This window comes from Carcharodon carcharias, chromosome 23 (assembly GCF_017639515.1).
Source record: "Carcharodon carcharias isolate sCarCar2 chromosome 23, sCarCar2.pri, whole genome shotgun sequence".
In the NCBI taxonomy this organism is placed as follows: domain Eukaryota; kingdom Metazoa; phylum Chordata; class Chondrichthyes; order Lamniformes; family Lamnidae; genus Carcharodon; species Carcharodon carcharias.
This window is the reverse complement of record NC_054489.1, coordinates 22,057,543-22,079,767: the sequence shown is the minus strand read 5'-3', so window position 1 is coordinate 22,079,767 and position 22,225 is coordinate 22,057,543. Positions and strand designations below refer to the sequence as shown.

Here is a 22,225-nt window from a genome sequence, read left to right as displayed (position 1 = left end):
TGGAAATTCATCTTGGGCTGTCATACAGTCTTGGATTCTTCTTGGGATAGGACTGAATATTGTGCAGGGCTTCCAAGAGGCAGCCCATGTGATTCTGCCCATTTTTTGCTAATAACCAAGGCACATTTTTAACCCAGCAAATCTATGACGAATGTTATAATGAAAAAAATTGCAAAGAATATTTCATTATGAAATTGATCCTTTTTAAAAAAAGTAAACTCTGACGCATATTGGTGATTATATCAATCTTGGTTTGTTTTAATTGAAATCAACCAAATGTGTTACATCTATAGCAGATTGAAACCATTGTTAATGTTACTCGTTCAGTTCCCTAAGCCTTCTTCAGCACCTTAATCCTCTTTGACCACCCAAACCCAATAGTCTTTTTAACATAGCAGGTTCCAGGAGTTGCCAATGAGCTTGACAGCTATGTGTTCTGACACAGAATCATAAAATATTGAGCGGTTACATTATTAATTTTCAATAGCCGGTCTTTCAATTGGCCAGACAACCTATAACACTGTTGTTCAGTCAATGTAAACATTATTTTCAAAAGTTGTCCCCACCTTAAAAATGGACAGTGGGAGTCAATAGGAAGAGGATGCAGAGTTAGGGAAAGTTATGTTTTTTGTGGGGGGAGGGGGAAGTTTAGAAAATATAAATTAGATTGAATAAAGAGAAAACCGAGACGATATGATAAGACATTATGCCCTGGAAACTCCTTGGATCCAACCACACTGGTGTGAGGGAAAAGGAGTGATCCTGACCTTCTCCAACGCCAGAAACCCCAAATCAACTCCAAAGGACAGCATAATTTACATAGCTACTGTCTGAAATGGTACATCAATAGCTGCCTCAACCTGAGCTGATCCACCTCCCAACAACAAAGTGGAGTCTCCTGACACCTAAAGGGGCCGAAGAAAGAAATTTTAAGTTACAATCTGCCCTCGAGCCAGTTGATTACAGGAAGCAACCAATCCCCTTTGAGAATGAATACCCTCCTCTAGTAAAGGTTTGGGGCCTTCAAAAGGTGACACCTGATGCAATATTCTCACACCTGTCAAAGACATTCAATAGTCCCATCCCTCGAATACACCAAGCCATAATTGGCATGAATTCTGCTAAAATCTTTCAAGGACATAAATTTCGTTGGAAAGCCTTTGAAATGCCCTGCCACACATCCTTGATATAGTGGGGAGCAGGCAGAAACTCTGGAAAATCAGGGAGCACCCTGATTTCTATCCAAGATCAGAATTTAAAGAATTACCTGGAAAAACTCAGCAGGTCTGGCAGCATCGGCGGAGAAGAAAAGAGTTGACGTTTCGAGTCCTCATGATCCTTCAGCAGAACCAGTTCTGCTGAAGGGTCATGAGGACTCGAAACGTCAACTCTTTTCTTCTCCGCCGATGCTGCCAGACCTGCTGAGTTTTTCCAGGTAATTCTGTTTTTGTTTTGGATTTCCAGCATCCGCAGTTTTTTGTTTTTATCAGAATTTAAAGGTCTGATCTAACTGGAAGCTCATGTTACACCCCTGGGCAAGAAATAAAAATTATACCCACTCACAGGAATTTCAGTGCTGAAATATTTTGTGTTTATAAGCTAAAATTGTCTTGAATGTGACTTTTAGTTGTATATGATTCATATTGTCATGACCCCAGATACAAAAGCAGCTTTTATTACTATAGTATTTGTGTTTACTTCAGTATCAATGTATTTGGGCGAAAACTTACAAAAATCATCCAGCCAGGGAGACAAATCATTTCCTTGCACCTGGCGGCAGGGTTCATTTCTCTTATCAACTTCTCCTAGGCTCATGTTTGCACATCTAATTTTGAAAGAATATGTTGGAAATGTCTACCTTGACCTAACCGCCATGTCAGCTACATTTCCACCAGGTTCAGATAGATTCCATGCTCTTAACATGTTTGGTCTGTACCTGGATCTCCAAACCTTGACAGATTTCTAAATTCTAATACTGTTCATGGACACCTGATGCAATATTCTCACACCTGTCAAAGACATTCAATAGTCCCATCATAGTTGCTACAGATATGAACAGATTTTTCCACTCTCTCAATCTCTATGAAATTGTGCCCTCTGTGGACCAAACACACAATATTTCATTGGGAATTTGAAAAATTGTAATTCCAGTTAAGGATTGTAATCATTCTTTTTGTGCCAGTTTTAAAGTGCTTAAAGTCTCTGCACTTATTGTTAAAAGAACTCTGACAGCCGTTGGGTATCTTGTTGAAAACCCAGTGTCTCATTGTTAAAGGATCCTAAATTTACACTACTCATATGAATGCATGGTGCTCTCCTTTGTACATGAGCTATTCCACTAGATGGTAACTAAATATATGGTTGTGATGAAAGGTTGAGTTCAATGTATAAAAGTAGTCCCTAAGATGTCACTTTCAAAATAACTCATTTTGGTGGCATGTTCTGCTCAAGAATTAAGTGTCCAAACAACAGGACAAGAAAAGATTGGCTTGTTCATGTCAATAACACACTTGGGAGATTTGATTGTGAAAAAATTGGACTTGGTAGCATAATATTTAAATAAAGCTATGCTCCTTTTCAGCAAAACCATTGTAAAATCAAGCTCAATGCTAAAATGCCACAGATCTGGCTGTTGTTTGTGAACCAGACTTTTTGGTACCCTAGCAATTGTTCCACAATCGACCTGAATGACCAGAAAGTATACCCACAGGTGAGAACAGGATCACACTTGCTGTGATGATGCTTAGCCAATTAAGTGGCTAAAGTGCATTATTAAAACTCATACATTGATAAATAATCACATAGGTGAAGTACCAGATGTAGGACAGCACCTGTGAAACTGTCTTAATGAATGAATCATATCCTTTGGAAGATGGGTCATAAAGGGGGAACCCCCTTTGCCTGAGATCTACCGTCATCTATCTGATACCAACTCAACGCTAAATAAAGATTAGAAAACTAAAACAGTAGAAACACAAAGATTGAAAACCAAGAAGGCAATAAGTGTACCTGTCCCAGAGATTGAAGAAAGAAAAATAAGAGGTCAGATGAGAAATAGAATGAAAGTAAATTGATTATTAACAGGATGAACACAATTAGAAAAAAAAACAAATGAAAGAGGATACAGAAGTTTATATGAACCATGAAACACAACTTTAAAACTAAAACTTCCCTTTTCAGATGAAGGGATATAAGGAGCCATCAATGAAATAATCTGATAAAATTACTTTCTACTCATGAGTCAGTCTTCAAAGAATTCAGAAATGACAAAGTTGAGAATAAGTCAGTAACACAGGTAAAACTAACCATATTTTACAGGAAGGGACTGAATATTCTGATTATTGCAGTGATGATGTTTTTATTATTGTTGAGAAAGGCAAAGGAAACTATCATGAACAGTTGGGAGTGTGTCACAAGCCACTGATATGCAGCCAACCCACACAAGTGTGGCAGTTAAGTGAGTTCAACTGACTAACTTACATTATGTGAAACGGGTTTCATTAGTTCATCAAACCTGCCAGAAAAAACAGATTCAGGTTCTGCAACTTAAAAGTGCAGCATCTGCTGAGAGATCCACAGGTACCGAAAGCCAGATCAAAATGCTGAAACCTTCCACTTATTTTCCTGCAAGTTACTATTTTGAGTATCATTAAAATGGTCTGATTATATTGAGTATGTAATAAAATTAAGGTTTCTAAGAATTAGTCATTTGAGGTGCATATTATTTGTTCTAAATCGCTTTTCAGTTTAAAGATCTTTCATTACTAAGATACCTCCCTCAGCTTAATTGCACTCTGAGGTCTTCCTCTGAACTAAAGAAAAAGTAATGTCTTGTTATGCTGTCAGTATTATTCTGTGGTTTATGCTCTACTAAATGGCAATTATTCAGGTTGTGTACACTGTTTCAGCTGGTGGTTTAGGTCAATGCACGTAACTGCTACGACAACAAATCCCTGCTGAAGTCACTTCATAACTCCATCTGGGATTTTTTATTTCATCAGCCATCACACCTTGTTGGAAATCATTTACTTCACTTGTTGAACCTAGGGTGTTTAATTTCTAAACAATTAATTATCATATCTGAAAATAGTCTAATTCTGACATGAAAAAAACTGCAGATTGCGAGCTGAGTGAAAGTCAAAATACAATGAGGAACTGGAACTACCCAAGGTCTATGCATGTAATCTTTGAAGAACGTGTATAAGTTGAAGGGTCAAAATAACCATAATTATAATAATTCCACAACTGAAGATCCTCTTGTTTCAAATATAAAAGTTGCACATATCTTTCTACTTAAGTATTTGGTTAACGGCATTGTGAATTCATTAGGTGGGAATTCATTAGCACCCAGTTTTGCACCCAAAGGTGGTGATGCAGACACAAGAGACTGTATTTTCCTTTCCTGGCCATGTACTGGCAGGCTTGGAGGAGGGGTTGCTGAAAAAATAAGGGAGTGCTGTGTCGGCAAAGGGCCCTGTCCATTCCTGAGGCAGACGGAGAGGATTGGTTTATGCAGTCCATGGAGGACGGCAACCAATTGAGATGATTAAGTCCCCAATTAAAGAAGATTTAGAGGATTCCACTACATGCAAGGAAAGCCTACGGCCATACTAGTCTGAAAAAAAAAAACGCCCGATCTCGTCTGATCTCGGAAGCTAAGCCGACTCAGGCCTGGTTAGTACTTGGATGGGAGACTGCCTGGGAATACCAGGTGCAGTAGGCTTAAGCTTGGCTTAAATAGCCAAGTGGTTATGGTGAGGGGTTTGTAATCCCAAGATCAAGAGATCAAATCTCACAATGGCAAACTATGAAACAATGTAATTTCATCTGAAACAGATGGAAATGGGTTTGTACTCAAAAGAGTTACATGCAAGGAAATCTGTAACTGACTTTGTAAGCAAATATCAACGATAGCCCACTAGAGGCTGCGATCTCAATGGAGCAGCCTCCCTATGGTAGGCTGGAGACCCACTGGGGCCAGGGGCTCCATGCCCCAAAGAGGGGACTGCAGGAAGGAAAGGCCACACCAGCAGCCCAAACAATGTACCATCTGCTCTGATAATAGCTATGCCCCTCAACCTCCAGGTTGAGGCACCCTCACGGTTACCAACCTGTCTCAGCAAGCCCCCACCTCTCCCAGTGGGTTGTCAAGGCTCAAGAGCTACTAGCCCTCTGGGCAATTAGGAGGCCACCACTTGGATAATTATACCGAAGGTCATGCTGCCGCCAAGCATGGGCTTAGGGCCCCCATTTTGTTCTAACACTGGAGTCCTGAAGCCCACAATAAAATCCAGCTCAATATATGCTCAATCTGGAAAGCCTGAGGATAGCCCAAAATTGGGCCATGCGTCTTCTCTAAATAATGTGTGAACTGCTGGTGGTAAATGTCAAGCCTTCAGATGCTTCCTGCTGCTTTGAATGTCAGGTTTCCTGATTTGCCAGTAACAGCCCTCAAATAAGTGGTGAATTGAAAAAAAAAGATGGTGGGTGTGGGCCATTGCTGTGGAGCCAGGAATAGCACTTCTACTTTTCCTGATCCCACAAGAATACTATTATTATATAAATTTTTAAAACCCTTTTTTACATTTGTGGCTGCTGAAGAATCCAAATCTCAGACTAATTTCGGCAAGAGAACCTAAAATGGTGTTTTATATTTACATTTTTAAGGGACACGAAGCAAGGCAGGGATAGCCTCTAAGAGGCATCTGCAGGCAGTGGGCAGCTGGGGGAAAGAGATTGACAGCCAGTGGGTGGGTTAAAATAGGAACTGTAGCCAGCTGGAGGAGAGGAGATAGGAGTGAAATCTGATTGGGGGGGTTAAGAGGCCAAAATCTTGCCTGGAAGAAGAGGGCTGAAACCCTTTGCTTTCAGTCTTAAAAACTTGCTTTGCAGCAGAGGTAGTGTTTGTGGTACGTGGGTGCTTCAGGCCAATTTTTTTTAAAACAGGGCAAGAGTAAGGGGGGTAAAGTATAATTTTAAACTAAAAAGTTTATGGCTTTAATGCCTGTGTTTTACATTGGGGCTCTCATGTAATGTTAGTTCCAAAGTAAATAATATTCAATTGTTTAGGTTTCAACTAGATATTCTTTTTCCAGAACAATTGAAGGAAGATGCCAATTACCTTCTGAGCATATGCAGTTGGTATTATGCCCCAGCAGCCATTCCCAATAGTTTTCCCTGAGTTGAAAGAGAGGGCAGAATTTTCCCCCCCGTTGAGGGGTAAGTTTAGGAGCAGGCGGGTGGAGGTGTGCCTACCGCCATTTTATGTGACATCCGCCAGTAAGTGCTATGCACTCCCTGTGCAAGCAGTGGGGGGGTATCCCTGAGGTCTTTGAAAATGATGGACATGTTCCAACTTTGTCACATCTCAATACCACTCCACAAGAACTCAAGACTTCCCTCCCATTTCTAACAGACCCTTGTACCTCTTACTAGTACCCTCAGCACCATCATACCCTTTACAGTGCTCCCAGATCCTACAACCACCAATTCTCTCTCCCACAACCTCACACTATCTAGTGCATTCACACCTTATCCCTAGATTCCAGATCTTAACTTCTTCAGTACTACCAAAATCCACTTCCTAATTCTTCTCAATTTCCAATAACATATGCTAACACTGTTACAAACTTAATGATATTACTTTCCACAGTGCTAACTGTCTGTGGGAAATTAAGGCTCATAAAAATTGGGTCCTTTGCCTAATGTTCCTTCTGCTGGTACTCCAGTCCCAAGTCTCCAGTGTGACCTTCTCCAGTTACCAATCTAGGCCTTTCCGCATGCCTCAGGTTTTTTTGTGGACCTAAAAATAACCAAGTTCCCAGCCATGATCTGGCAACTACTTTTAAGTTCTTTAAAATGGTGAACACTTTAAAAAACATAAAGCTAGTTCCTGTATCACAGCCTGAAATGTGGCTATCGTGCTTTTCTCAGTGGGTAAGAGTTGGATGCCCAGCAACAATTTTATTGGCACAGAGTCAGGAACTGTTTTATTAAATTTAAATCAATTAGTGCATGTATACAGTAATTGCTGACATACAATGAATAATTTGCAATATAAATGCAGTTTGTGCTTGAAATAATTGAAATAACTTCTGAAATAATTTTTAGAAATGTTCTGGGGGAATTAATGAAAGTTTAGAGACTTCATCCTATACTCACCCCAAAATATACTACCAAAACACAGCCACTAATAAATATCAATCTCAGGCCCCCAAGCAGGTCGACACCTGAAACGAAAGACTTTCTACCCAAGAATCACAGACTCTTGCATCATCCTCCTCACCATGTGAGCCAAACGACCCATTTCCCCCCACCGATTGTCATAGAGTAAAGTACACCTCTCTCAGCCATCTGATAACTAATGTGCCCTTCTCCAAATCTAGCAGAGTTCAACCCCACCAAGTGCCTCTAATAACTTCCTGACCTTCAACAAACCATTACCTGTACTGCAAGATTCCACAATATTCACATTTCCGCCTTTGTTCCTTGAGCTCTTTCCCAGTATTACTACTCATCCACCCCCACTCTTATGGTGGAATTTTCCTTTCCTAAGTCCCGTGGCGGGGGCAGTCTTGGGATGTGTTTCCCACCGCAGAGGCAACCGGGAATTCACGCTATATCACATGACCCCAGCCTCATTAATTATGCAGTCGGGGTGTTTCCTGACATATCATGCAGCGGGACGGGCTGGATGTTGTGCTCCCCGCCATCATATCCGGGCACCATATTTAAAAGGCATTCGGAGAGCAACTTACTCACCACGCCGATTGAGATGGCCAGAAGAGGACAGGGTCCTCCAGTGCCCTGTCAGTAAATTCAGCGACACTTCCTTGGGTGTCCTACTCAAGCAAATGGAGGCCAGGAGGGACGTCCTCTTTCCAGCTAATGGGAGGAGGAGGAGGCCGAGCAGGAAGACCGACCCCACATGGGAGCAAGTCTCCAGGGCAGTGGGTGCCCACCACCTCCAAAGTCGGAAGAGGATGAATTACCTCATTCACGCCCCCAGGGGAAGTGAATACTCAGTTGCTCACACTCACCTCAATGAATGGTACATCGGCCTCAGTGATAACATGATAAGGTCATGCCTCAGAGCCCCACTGCAGTCCGTCTATTCTGCAGATGAAGAGGCTCCCTCACCCTTCCACACAGAGAACTCACATGCTGATTAGAAGGGGAAGGTGGGGGGGGGTTCGGGGGTGGTGGTTAGCGGCTCAGGCGTTGAGGGCACCAGCAAGTTCCACAAATGACATGGCTCTCTGAGCCTTATTTATATCTGCATGGGCTCACCACTCTGGAGGATGCTGGCCCAGAACCCTTCTGGACAATCTGCAGTGCATCAATCACATGGCACACAATATAGCGGGTTATTTGTAAGACTGGAAGCATCAGAAAGATACGTGAAATTGCTATTTACAATTAGATGCTAAATACAATTGCTCTCAACCCTATCTTGTCTTTTCTCTTTGCACAGGAGAAGTTAAGCTATAATCACCGAGAGAGGGAGAAGATGGAATGGGGTTGGCCAGGGTTGAAAGAGCTCACTGATTTTGAAGGAGTGGGCAGCGCAGCTGGTCGGAGTGGACCAGGTTAGGGCCTTCGGAGATTCAGTGATTGGTTTTCGGCCTCCATCCAGTAAGAATCCATGCATGTCATAGAAACCTCAGGGCCAGGGGGGCCTCCATGCTGGAGGCAGCCCATACAGTTACTTGCTCTCTCCTCTCTCACTTACAGGTTCCACCAGGAAGAGGGCAAGGCCCGAGCCTCAGGAAGCCCTGTCCAGCTCTAACACAAACCCAGCGAGGAACGAGGACATCGCAGAAGAACAAAGTGCACCTGCAGAGATGTCACAGCAAACACCTGCACCCTCCACCTGCCCAGAGACACACGCCTTGGTGGGAATTAGTTGTGGTGCAGGAAGAATCTTACATTCTGGTGGTCACTGCATGGACTTGTGTGCAGTGCAGCAGGAGGAAGCAGGGTCAGCCGAGTTCACGCTCACTTAACAGGAGTGCTGGGAAAGAGCCACCTGCAAGGTCCGAGTCCAATGACGGGCTTCTGGAATCAGCCTTCCAACTGATGATGGAGAGTCAGCAAGAGGTGGGGGAACATCAGGCAGAGATGTCAGAGGCCCTCAGCAAGGTGGCACATGAGGCAGAGGAGGCCATCCGCCTGCTGGCTGATGAATTGGTGCCGACTTATGCCCGCACAGAGATCTCCACGGGGAGGGTGGTGGACTCCGTGGAGAACGTAGTCAGGCAGATTCTGCCAGAGACACATACAGACCTGCACTCCAAACTTTTGTAAATATAGTTCACTGGCACTTTAATCATATCTAATGTGGTGTGTTTACAATAGTCCTTAAGCCTTTGTGCCCCACCCCACTTCACTTTATCTTCCTGGGGACACCACATCCCCCAGAATGAAGCTTCTGCAGTGAGCAAAGGCATTTGACAGGGCCTTTCACACCTCTACAGTCCCCATGCCCCTTCACACCTCCAAATACCCCATGCCCCTTCACATCTCCATACCCCTTCACATCACCATACCCCCTCCATCCCCCTTCACACCTCCAAACCCCTTCCATGCCCCTTCACAATTTTACACAACCCCATGCCCCTTCACAACTCCAAACCCCCTCACCATGCCCCTTTACATCTCTAAAGCCCACTCCATGTCCCCTCAGACCTGTCCGCAATTCACCATGGCTTCCCACCCTCCCGCTCCATACCAGCTGACCCATTGAAAGAACCCCTTTGATTCCATCACTTCCCCCAGCACCAACCTTCCCTTGCCCTACCTCTTCATTCCTCTCCTGTCCATCTTTCGCTCCACCACCCAACGAACCCTTGTCGCCCAACAGTACCTCCTGCAACCTTCCATCTGCAGATTGAAGATCTGAACCTGAGAGAAGTTGCTGCGCTGAGAACAACCATCTCCTGGATGTTGCTGCGCAGAGAAGATCCACGTGGTTGATACTTCACCCACCCAGTGCTGCACATGATGTTCCAGGGTACAGTGGCTTCTCTTCAGATTTCTCCATGCTGCCCAAGGCCTTTTTAAGGTAAGTGCCGACTTTTACACACCACACACATCCAGAATTCCAACCTCACCAGTCTGAGATCTAACACCCTCCCCAGTACACACAGACCTGACCACTCCTCTGTTCCTCCTTCCTCCCACCAGCTCCCCCCAGCATTCCATGGTTTATACATGCCAGGACTATTCTCCCAGTACTGCCAATGATATAACCTCTCCCACCTTCAGTATTGTCTCTTGCCTCCAAAACCTTCCCCACTGCCTTCCTATACATCCTGCATTTAATAAAAGTATAACATAATACTGAATATGGGACATAGGTAAATAAACAATCAAAGCTGCTGATTCACAATTTCAATGAAAATAAGGACTGAATTATAAAACAAATGTACGAATGCCATTAAACACTCCCATATTCATTCTTAATAAAAACTCAGTTTCACTTATTCAACTAATAATCAATTGCCCTTATGTTATCCATTACACAGCATAAAATGTCCTCCAACTTATTTGTACAATGTAATAGGAGTACTTTATTCATATTTTTTTCAAATACAACTTATACCATATATCTTGCAAGTTATCTGAATGGTTACTGTAAAAATTGCCACATCAGTAAAACACACAAAAACTAAGATTGTAGGCACAACCTCTAATCAGGGCCAAAGTAAAGAAACTTCATCGTCAATGTTTGACCACTGATTGGAACAACTTCAGAATCGCTCCTCCTTTTAATTTCTCTGATCACGTTCAATAGATTAAAAATCCTATTCATCTATATTTGCCACTTTTTCCATCATTCAATCATTATGGACACCTCAAAAGGTTATTGAACGTATAGCCTCCCATGTGCTGGAGCCTCCAGCTAAGGTGATTTTTCTCAGCCTGCTCCCTGCACTGAAAATACTTTAGGCCTATAGATGACCAGCTTTGCAACAGCTTCCTATTGATAGTTTTCAAAGACTCATTAACTGCTGTGCCTAACAGCTGAAGTGTGATTAGGCTTCTTGGTATCACAGCTACTGTTTGCTCAATGAAGAAAAGTTTTAACACTCCAATGGTTTGCACAGAGCTTGGTATCAAGGAAATTGAGCTTAAATTTTGTTCCTTTGTACCACCATTAGGTATATAGCTACCATTCAGTGTAGTGGTAATGTCACTAGACTAATAATCTAGAAGGTGAGGTTAATGCTCTGAGGATAAGGGTTTAAATCCCATCATGGCGGTTGTGGGAATTTCAATTCAATGAATAAAATTTGGGAATATAAAGCTTGTCTCATTACTGGTAAACATGACAACTATTATCCAGTGTTTTTAAAAAAAACCTATCTGGTTCACTAGTGCCCTTCAGGGAAAGAAATCTACCATCCTTACCTAGTCTGGCCTACATGTGACTCCAGATACACAATAATATGGTTGACTCTTGATGACCCAGCAAGCTACTCAGTTCATGGGCAATTAGAGATGGGCAACAAATACTGGCCTTGCCAGCAACACCCGCATCCCATGAAAGGAAAAAAAAACGTATTTTACATTGTTGTGATGAGACATCTTAATCCTTTAAAGGTAATAATTTTTAACTTACCATTAACCACACATGCCATTGCCAGATTAAAGTTAATGTACTTGTGAGCAGTTATTATTGTGACATGGATTGGTTCCCCTTGCTGGTCCCCGAAATTCGCTGGACTTCAAATTAACACCTTGTATGTTCCTTCGTGCGAGCTCCCAAAAGATGGCCATCTCTTCCTAAGGGTCATGTGGTGCAGTTTTACAAGTCTGTCCCTTATTGCATTCCTCTTCACAAATTTAAATACACAGGTAGGCTGGGGTCTGTCATTTGTGATATTCTTCATTGATGATAATCAAATTCCGATAATGCCAACTGTTTCTTCCTGCTCTTCTCATCAGGGTTCTGTCCAGCAACTTTTCTTTTTCAGCTCACATACCACTTGGACTGCATTTAAACTTACTTGCAGAACACATAAGGATTTAGTTCTTCTGGTCCTTTATACTGGATCTGTTCATATTTAAAATACTTGCTTCTTCTCAGCATTTTTTTTAAAAAGCACTTGCAGCAGGAACTGGAAAGTTACATATATTCATTCACCTGTGGAGCTTGGGTTCAACTCCCGTCTAGCCTAATGAAACTTTTCTCTATCCGCTGGTTTTAAGGGCTATTTGTACCTGCGGTACAAAAATATCTAATTTGGCATTATTTAGTAGTCTTACTTAAGAGTTATTCCAAGGGAAAGAATGCACATTATGTGGGAAAAATATTGAACTCTTATTTTTATAAAAATGTTCATATACTGGGATGGGCAATAAAAAGAACAATTTTTTAAAAATCATGCGGTTGCAATAATTTTGGTATGTGAAGCTGGATTTGTGATATGAAAATTTATATTGTCTTTTACATTGTCCAGAAAAAAAGTGTCTTTGCTGTCACAGCATAAACCTACAAGGCAAATCTGTGTTCATCTTTACAGTGTCCAATGAAATAATGTAAACTATAATGGATGAATTCTAATGCCTCACTTAAACAAAAAAAAACTATATACTGAAAGGTTAACATCCCTTAGACTGTGTTCATGATTATATATTCCTGAGGTTCGGTCATACTCACAAATTGTGCGAGAAGGGTCATCTAATTTCTTCCCCCCACCCACCCTTCATAATAGTTTTGCAGTCTTAAAAAACATGTTCAACTGCTTAATATTCTCTGTATGGAAAATATATGATCATATACATGGTGTCGTTTCATCCTCTCTTCCTGTCATGTCCTGCTAGCACTTAACTTATATGGTATTCACTTACCAACATGCAACAGACAACCTTGTAATACACTCCTAATTATTTGCTTTTTGATGCGGGAGGACTATGCAGTTTCTCTATAGTTTTTTTTAAAAAAACGTATTTCAACTGTTTCTGTCAGAGGACATTTCTAGTTTGCAATACTCAAATACAGCAGGTAAAGCTGAATGACTTAAGATATAAAAATTAGGTGTGATTAATAAACTTATAAATGTTTACAGTTAATTTCGACTGAAGCCTTCTCAATTTGATAATTGCATGTTTCTATTATAAATACATGGCTGTAATGATAGACTGCATCTTGCTGTGAATGCCATTTGAATCACACAGCACTGTCCCAAAAATGGCAGGGGCTTTACCGAAGATGGGGAAAGCAAACTTGAAAGACAGAAACAAAATAATATAAAGAAAATCCGAAAATAAACCTTCTCTCTCAAGCTGACATATATTAAGTACGTGAGCTTATTTCTGGATTTAGGAAATTATCTGGATCTCTAGATGAAATTATCATAGCTCCTTCTCGTTTACGAAGTTTTGGAACGCCGCCAATAAGAAGTACATAGGAAACTAGGTTCGAAATATAGAGAAAATTGAATGTAGTAGTGCTTTGAATTACATTTTTTGAACAATCATTTGGAAAGAGGGCTCTAATTAGTGGGTTTTAGGGAGGTATGGTGTGTGCTCCGAGGCCGAGATGTCACTAGGCCCGAATGAGGCCCGCCGCTCGCTTCGTCCGCCCGCCCCTCAAAGGCGTTTCGCGTCCGGGAACCAAGGCAAGGACACAACGTGGTCTGAATGGAACTGCTGGGCCGAGTGAGGTGGGTTTTGACACTAAATCCTCCATTTTGTTTTGTAGCCGTCTCTGTGCAACATTTTTACACGGCGGTGATTTTTATTTGCTTTTTAATTCTGATGCTTTAAGACCAATCGATCGCTTCGCCTCTCAGAAACGTTTCCCTCATCAGTGTCCTTCCGCCGGCAACACAGAGTGCCGCTCAATGCATCAAACGATATGTGACATGTCTCGCTTTACAGCCTTGTTTTCTGAGAGGGGGGGTTAATAATCAAATAAATCTTTCGCTCAGAGATGAACCGCCATGAACTTGGGCCCCCAACAAACACTTCACTCTGTTCACAACTGCTACGTGACTGTTTCGATCAGTTTACTCTTCAGCTAGGGGTATGATCATAACATGGATAGAAATCTAATAGATAATCGAAGCAAAATGAGCACCAACGATGCTAATAAGCTAATTCGATTGTTATTCAAAGTGAATTTCACAAAGGTAATACTTCATTAACATATGAAATCACATTTTGATTTTTGTTCCTTATTATTGCCTCCCTCCTTAATAGAAGTGGCACAGTCCCCTCAATACCCAGCGCAAGGATATTTCTCCTCGATTCAAACCCAAAGGCGTTGAAGAATCGGTCCCGGGCACCGGGACGATGATTGATAGCGGGGAAAGCCAATCAGACGTCGCAATTCCGCGGGCAAAATTCCGAAACTGGGCTATCCGACCAATAAGCATAGAATAGAGGCGGGCCTTCCGCGGTGGCAGGCAATTGGGCGGTCGGCTGTTTTCCCGCAGTGGTTTGTGGGGGCTGTAGTTTGTCGCTTGGTGGTTGGTGTAGCGGGTGCGGAGGTGATGGACTACAAATCCCGTGGGCAGGAGCGCGGTAGGGACATGCGCAGTGACGGGTCACGGTTTGTATATAAAGGCCACCTCGAGTACGAGCCGCAGCAGTTGAGGAGTGAGAGGAGGTTGTTGTGTGTTTGGTTGGTGTTGCTCACAGGAGCTGGAGGGGGAGGGTTCCCTGTCGAGAGGGGCTCCACTTGGGAGAGGGAGAAAAGAAAATAAGCTCACGCTTGACCCGCGGGTCAGGATGAGCAGGCCAGTGATGTCCGCGGGCCCGGAGCACTTCCTAGGCCGGATAGGGGAGCGGAGCCAGGGGGAGGGCGGGCTGCTGCCTCCGTCTCCAAGCGCTCCCCCCCAGCCGCGGGAGGAGGTGGAGGAGGATGAGGAGACGAAACAGCGGGGTCGGGACGGCAGAGGGCGAACGGCGCTCTCGCAGCTCAGCGAGAGTGTGAGTGACGCGGAGGCTGAGCAGCCTGGAGCTCCGGCACCAGGAGGCGGGGTTGGCGCCGGAGGAGGAGGAGGAGGAGGCGGCGGCGGCGCTGGCGTTGGGGCTGCCGGCGGCGGGGGAGGAGGAGGAGGAGGAGGGAAGAGGAGGCACCGCAGGCGGCCGTCCAAGAAGAAGCGGCGCTGGAAGCCCTACTTCAAGCTGTCCTGGGAGGAGAAGAAGAAGCTGGACGAGCGGGAGAGCGTCCGGGCGGCCAAGACCCGCGCCGAGATGTTCGCCAAGGGCTTCACGGTGGCTCCGTACAACACCACCCAGTTCCTGATGGAGGAGCACAACCAGGAGGAGCCCGACCTCAACACCGGCGTCTGCCCCAAGCGCGCCGGCCGGTCGGACGAGACCAGCGAGGAGGAAGAGCTGGACGAGGAGGAGCAGGACAGCGGCAGCGACGGCATGGGGGGCGACGGCGGCGGCGAGTTCCTGCAGAAGGACTTTTCCGAGACTTACGAGAAGTACCACGCCGAGAGCCTGCAGAACATGACCAAGCAGGAGCTGATCCGGGAGTACCTGGAGCTGGAGAAGTGCCTGTCCAGGCTGGAGGACGAGAACAATCGGCTGAGGTGCCGGCTGGAAGGGAAGGTGGTGATAGCCAGGGGTGGAGAGGTGGTGGAAAACAAACTGAAAGAACTGGAACGAGAGATTGAAAGACTGAAAGCCGAAAACCACCAGCTCCTGAAAGAAAATGAACTGTACAAACGGGGGAAAATAGTATCAGACAGTGCTGATTGAAATATGAACTCTGGAGATATATATATATTAACTTGTATATACATCTGTAAATATTTTTAGTCTGTACAGATTGTAGATTTTTGTTTTTTTGCATTGTTTTGGAATTTGCGTTGTATATTTGAAATGATCTAATTGGTTTATTTTGAAGTTGGGTTGGAATACACTTTCTCTTTCGCATTTTAAGCATCTGCCTTGGCAGAGATTCGAAGTAACTTTTTGACTTGTGTTTTATACAAGTGATCCCCAGCCATCCTTCTCTCTCTTGTGCATCTGTTAATCTTGAACCAAAACCCGTGGGCAGTAGTTATGTACAGTATTTTTTAAAAATTGGGTTCAACAGTTTTGGTGAGAATGCCATTGCCTTATTTTAAATGAGTTACCTGTCAGTTTGCTACCAGTTTGGGATTTCCCAAAGTTTTGCCAAATGATTAATGCCTATAGTACAAAATCCAGCACGCCTCTCCTGGAGGAAGCCTTGCCCTAGCCATTTGGCTACTTTTTTAATGCATGATTTTTTTCCCCCATCTACATTTAAGGCTGTCAATTCCCTCTTCTAAATCTGATATTATTTTACCCCCTTACTGTTTCAAATGTTACTCTAGTTAATGATTTTGAATCATTTTCTGGAGATCCACTGTGCCATTTGGTCAGCAGTGCACCAACTCAACCAGTTAGACAAATCAAATTTAGATGTGTGCATACCCCTAAATGAGTTTGAAACCAAATTTTGCTTTTGGTGGGATTTTCTGTGTGGCTGCCTCCTGTGTATTTCATAATTCACTATTCTGCATCTATTCAATACATTAGAAAGAAGAGTCTACAAAGGAAACTGGCAACTGAATCACTATGTCTTTTTGTTTAAAAAATCTTAAAACAGTGGTTAACACTTTTTTTAAAAAAAAGTTCCCAAGAATAAACTTGGGAGGCCAGTATCAAGATTTTTGGGGGTAAATTTGTAAAATGTACCTTTTCAATGGATATATATATAAAAAAAATTAAAGAATAAAATTAGTATGTCTTTAAAGAAAAACTTTGTACCTTTTCTATGAAAGTGGAGAATAAACTTGGCGTTCCTAGTGGAGTGATGCTTGGCAACATAGTTTGGAATTCTGGATAATCCGATATTTTCAAAATACATCCATCACGGAGACCAAAATTTTAAATTTGTCATCAGGGAAGAATCTTAAATTTAGATGATCCAAATTTAGAACTGCTCTTGGTCTAGAATGGAATATAACTTTGAAGTTTGTAGATCAGTAGGGGAAAAGTCTGAATAATTATGGATCGAAGAACTAATTTGGGCAAACGTAAAGGGGCACAATGGACATGACCTTGAATGTGTCCACCTATAGTTGCTTGTTTAAAATCAAGCTATGAACAGATGAGTCTTCCAAAGCCAGTTGCAGTTACCCTTCTGCTGTAGCTAACATTGAACTTAGTGCCAAGATTAATTTTATCACATTACTCTGAGCTTTTGCTTCTGTACCTTGTGTGGAATTTACTTTATCTGAGATGAATACATTTTGATTTGACGTATATAAAATGGAAGTGGATGTAGGAAAGACACTTGCAGTAGTGGGCTCTGACCAGTGCCAAAGATGGGGAAACGTTCCTTTTAAAGTAATGAAAGTGTGTTAGTCTGTTCTAACTCAAGACACTTTTTAGAATTAGCCGGTATCAAGCAAATTATCAAAACGTGTTTATCTTGCTATTTTTAAAGGAAACAAGGTACTTTGTACCAAAAACATGGCTGCTAATCGCATTTTTTAATCCTATGGTGAAAATATAAAAATTGACCTCCATTTTGTGCAGTGTAGTTTTGAATAGGTTGTGTCCCTGATAGTAAAGATAGACACCTTTGGTGCTGCCTTGAACAAGTTAGTTAAGTCAGGCCTTTAAGACAGAAAACCATTGAATCTTAACTAGGCTGCAGATTAGTAACTAGTGTCTTACTGTATGAGGCAGGTATTGATTTTCTTTGCCAGCATCTAGATATATAATGTGTGACCTATTCAATGTAGTAATTAAACTATGTCTTCACTCATTCTTAATGTGAATAATTATGCTGAGAATACTTGCATCTTACTGTTATTTCTTCTAAGCAGTAGGATATGTTGATATACAGGGACCAGAGGCTTCAATATTCCCTTTGGTTGCTAAGGGATTTATTTAGTTAACTGCTAAATATGAGGAATACAATGCAGAGTTATGCAGAGAATAAAATGGCTTGGAATAGGAGTTGGAAATTTCAAGTGCTCAGTGTGTTTCAAAGTTGATTATGCAAAAAGATAGGCTACTCAGTTTCTCAAGCTAATTTGTCCCTCATCGTTATTTATAACAGTGAAATTTTAAGTTCTTGTGAATAAAGGAGACTAGGGAGCAGATAATTCCTATTTACTGCTTATTACAATCCATGGTTTTGAAACACATTTTAACAATTTTAATTATTAAAACTGGTGAAAATCGTCCCCCAAGGTTGCAGTGCTCGGCCAGGATTTTTGCAAGGTTCGAGCATGTATATTAAAGAATTTGAACAATCAGTGGAATATAAAATCTTGGAGTGTGGTTTCCCTTCTGTTAGCCAACCATGAGCATAGAACTGGATAAAACGTTTGCTAGTTTTAAGACGTGCAATTGTCAGAAAACTTGGTTTTAAAATAATGTTCATTTTAAATACTTCCTGATCCGTCTTGTAAAGTGAAGGGATTTAGAGAGAGTTCCAAAGATTAGGACCTCAATGCAAGAAAAATGTTGGACAATAATGCGGTTCTTACCTTTTCTACAGATACATCCAGCCTTTTGGATCTACAAATTAAGGTAGGATTTTTTTTTAACTGTAGGGTTGGATACTATTCTGATGTATCATAAATGACCAACATAAACTTGGAGCTGCTATTATGGACTTTTTCATCTTCCTAACAAAATGAAAATGTTCACTTTTTTTTCAAAAGGTGAAACAGAATCTCCTCAAAGGCATACTCCCAACTGAAGCTGTTCAGACCTGTTGAATTTCTTCATGTACACACTCAAACATTTTCTCTATAAATAGGCACCTTGATGCTTGGATACATCTAGTGACTGTCAAGATTCCTGACCATCAGGTAGGTAAACTACATTTTTGTCTTCATTCCTCTTTTGTACAGACTGCTCATCATGAGTTAATACCTCTGTTGTTGCCAGTCATGGCTCGGATGCAATTCAGAACAACTTTGCCACGTAATGCATAGAGGATGTTTTGCAACAACCTAGATTTTTGTACAGCTTAACATAGCTGCAAAGCACTTTGAAACATTTGAGAAGACAAGTGCCAAGCAGATGGGAAGAGTCAGAAAAGATTACACAGCCAGCCAAAATGATGGATTTTGTGATTTTAAAGACAGATGGAGAAAAAGTAAGGCGAAGGAATTTAGGAAGGGAGTTCTAGAAATTAGGCTGGAGACAGTGGAAGACTGTTCTCCCAGTGGAGGAGTTGTAGAGGAGGAGAACAGGATGCCAGTTGGTCCAAATTGCACAAGCTAGGATATGGAGCTGGAATGGCAGCAAGGAAAGGGCTTGCAAACAAGGACAAGAATTTTGAATTTAATGCTTTGGGACAGGAAAGGGGAAAACTTTGACCTACTCTGGAAGCTGATGTGGGGAGAACAAGCTATTCCTTTAAACTTTTGCTTTCATTTTCCCTTAAACTATGTATTTGCTACCAGAGACTTGTTTACTGTGTCAGCAAGGGATAGGAGCTGAGTGCAAAAAAAGTTGGTTGGGGGGGACTGGGTTTTTTTCAGAAGTGGTGAGCTTTGAGGTTTGTAAAGGGAGGAGTGGGGATTGAAATTGCAAATCATCTGGGTAAGGGACAGAATGGAGTGAGGGGAATGTGGAAGGGAGAGGAGATGGCTGACTTACCTGTGCAGATTGTACTTGGTTGGGGTGATGCGAGGAGGTGGGGACAGGGTGTGCTTGGAGTAGGGTTATGGTGAAGACAGTTGACATTTGTATCGTAAACTAAATACAAACAGTATAACTGATATGTATATCTATTGGATAATCACAGATCCCATGAGCAATTGCTAGAATAACTCAGAGGATACATTGTTTTATAAAAATGTACCATATAGTACATGATAATGTTCAGCCATGCAGCTGCAGCATGTAACATAGCTTGTCCCTTTAAGATCACATGGTCTAATTGCTCTAACTTCCTGAAATCAATTAGATTTAATTGTCCTTATAGACATCTTGAGATCAATTAGTTACTGGAGAAGTTTTTCTGTCAGTTAGAAATGATTGGCTTGCTTTCTCTATTTTTAACGTCTTACATTGTGACACAAATTTGCATGCATGAGTCTCTTTTTTAATACAAATACACACACTGGCTGATAGCTCACAGGTACTGGTCTAGAATCCAATCTCTAAAGACAGTTTAAAACTCCAGTGAGGAGAAAGCAACTGTTTTTTCAGAAGATGTATTTGTAGCTTAGGACATATCAATTGGGTAGTGGTATAGTAAGATAAAATAGTGACAAGGAAAATCATGATAGGAAGGGAGAGCGACTGGAGCCGATACAAAATCCCCATCAGACATAATAGGATTTCAGATAATCTCCTTGAACCTCGGGTTGTATTCTTTTACAAAAAAAACACTCCAGCTTATGATGTGTTCTTCATAGATACAGGTGGAGTTCATCAGGGTAGGTTCACCCAGTTTTCAGTGAGGGTTTTTATTTGGAACAAGGGGGCATAGATTCAGGGTTATGATGGACATGTTTAGGTTAGAAGATGGGAAGTATCTCTTTACAGAAGGGTTGCCAAAGCATTGAATGTTATAATGGGGAAACTCTGGAAAGTGAGATCCGAATGATTGGGCAGATATCTCCAATGGGTATCTAGGTCAAATGACCTTTTCTCTTCCTGTTTCTTCCTTCTCTTGTATGCACAACCAAGTTAATCATTCACATCTTTTAAAATAAAATTAAGACATTCTATCCATAATTATACTGGTTAGTGAGTGCGAATGGGTATTTGAAAAATTTAATTTTTTTTATGCAGACCTACACACAACTTTCTGAATCTTCCAGGATACAAAACTCCAATAGTGAAATGACTAAATGCTGTCTAATCGACGCTTAAAGAATGTAAAATCATTACATAAATCGCGAGCTAAATTAAATAGCATACCAGGAAAATGGGAAAAATTGTCCCAAACTCCTCTGGCTGGAAATTGCCCCAAAATTTCCCCAAAAAATTACCTAAAGTGATACCGCTCACCTGCTTTCCAAACCCTTATCTATTACTAGCCCTCTAACCACATGTTCGACCCCTCCATCTTGTGTGTCATTCTTCCAGTGGCCACATGTAAGACAAAGGCACAAATGATTTCTCCTAACAAACAACGAACATGATTGGAAATCCTTGAGGGCTAATGTTTACCAGTTTTGTAGTGTTCTTTGAAAGGATCCAATGCCCCATGCAACTTGGAAGGATTAAGTAAGCATGCATGTTGTCATCTTTCCGATTGCGCATAGACTTAACATTTGTAACTTCTGGCAGACAGAACCTGGCACTTTCTGTCTAATCCATAATGTATCCCTAGCTTGCAGTAAATAACTTTAGGAATTCCCTCCAGCTGGTGGAAATCTAATGTTTGGCTTTCCATTAAAACAATTGTGGGGGAACTGAATTATTGCATTTATTCTATTTCCAATTTCACAAATTAAATTTGACTTGTCAACCCCCAATCCCATCAGTGTAATGGAGGCACTCCCAAATTCACAGACTTGTGTACCGTTTCTCTGGTAGAGAACACATTTTTTATGTAATACAGACTTGTAAAAGAACCAGGATTCAAGCTTAAACTAACCAACATTAACCACCTTTTGGTACCTCCCACTTCCCCCATGTTGATTCCACTCTTTTTTAGAGATGGTTCTTGCTTGGATTGAACTTGGAAAAATGTAAGGTTTTCTAAAGTTCCAAGAGCTGTTAACATTTGAGTGGTTATCTGAATATCTTTTAGAATTAACATAATACTTTACCAATTCTGGAATTTGCCTCTAGAAGTATAAATCATCCTTAACTGTAGGAAGTAACTTCAAAAGCTTCACTAAACAAAACTGATAAGATGTAGATTCCTATTTTGTTACAGTAGGATCTGTATCCGAACTCATTGAAATAGCTGAAGTGTGAGTAATCTTTCTGGGGATGTGCAATCAACAGCATTGCTCTGTGTCCTAAAAGTATTTACCACTAACAAACAAGCTGTTCACCTCAAAAATAGGCTGGTGGCCTAAAGGTGGAATATTGTCCTCTATCTCTCTACCCTCTTACACCTCCAGCCGCCCTTACTGTCTCTCAAAGTCTGTCACATGCAAAGCTTACAGTTATGTAGCCTAAAGATCTCATTTAATGTTCAGAAGGTTACACCTCCCTTTTCCTAAGTTTTTGGTACAAAGTTTCCTATTGAAGGGCAAAATTATGTGCTTAAAGCATATGGAGCACACTCATACAACAT

The 22,225-nt window shown here is 41.8% G+C and overlaps 2 protein-coding genes, 1 long non-coding RNA gene and 1 pseudogene across 3 annotated transcripts in view; 3 read left to right on the top strand and 1 right to left on the bottom strand.

Moving 5' to 3' along the window:
- Positions 1 to 13,978, bottom strand: part of LOC121269041 (abl interactor 1-like) — a 246,053-nt gene extending 232,075 nt beyond the window's left edge. The window contains exon 1 of the mRNA XM_041173443.1: positions 11,624 to 13,978. The gene's annotated coding sequence lies outside the window, so the exon portion shown is untranslated. The remainder of the gene's footprint in view (positions 1 to 11,623) is intronic.
- On the top strand, positions 4,598 to 4,723 carry LOC121269282 (annotated as a pseudogene).
- On the top strand, positions 13,616 to 18,818 carry LOC121269044. Its single transcript, XR_005941296.1, has 3 exons — positions 13,616 to 13,670; positions 18,509 to 18,540; positions 18,675 to 18,818. It is a non-coding gene; the product is annotated as an uncharacterized LOC121269044 (long non-coding RNA).
- Positions 14,611 to 17,767, top strand: LOC121269042 (protein HEXIM1-like). The gene has a single exon (XM_041173444.1). The coding sequence runs from the start codon at positions 14,740 to 14,742 to the stop codon at positions 15,721 to 15,723; it is 984 nt and encodes a 327-aa protein (XP_041029378.1). The 5' UTR covers positions 14,611 to 14,739; the 3' UTR covers positions 15,724 to 17,767.
- Positions 18,819 to 22,225: the final 3,407 nt, after the last annotated feature.

Coding starts and splice junctions, on each gene's coding strand:
- LOC121269042 (XM_041173444.1), top strand. CDS start 14,740: ATGAGCAGGCCAGTGATGTCCGCGGGCCCGGAGCACTTCCTAGGCCGG.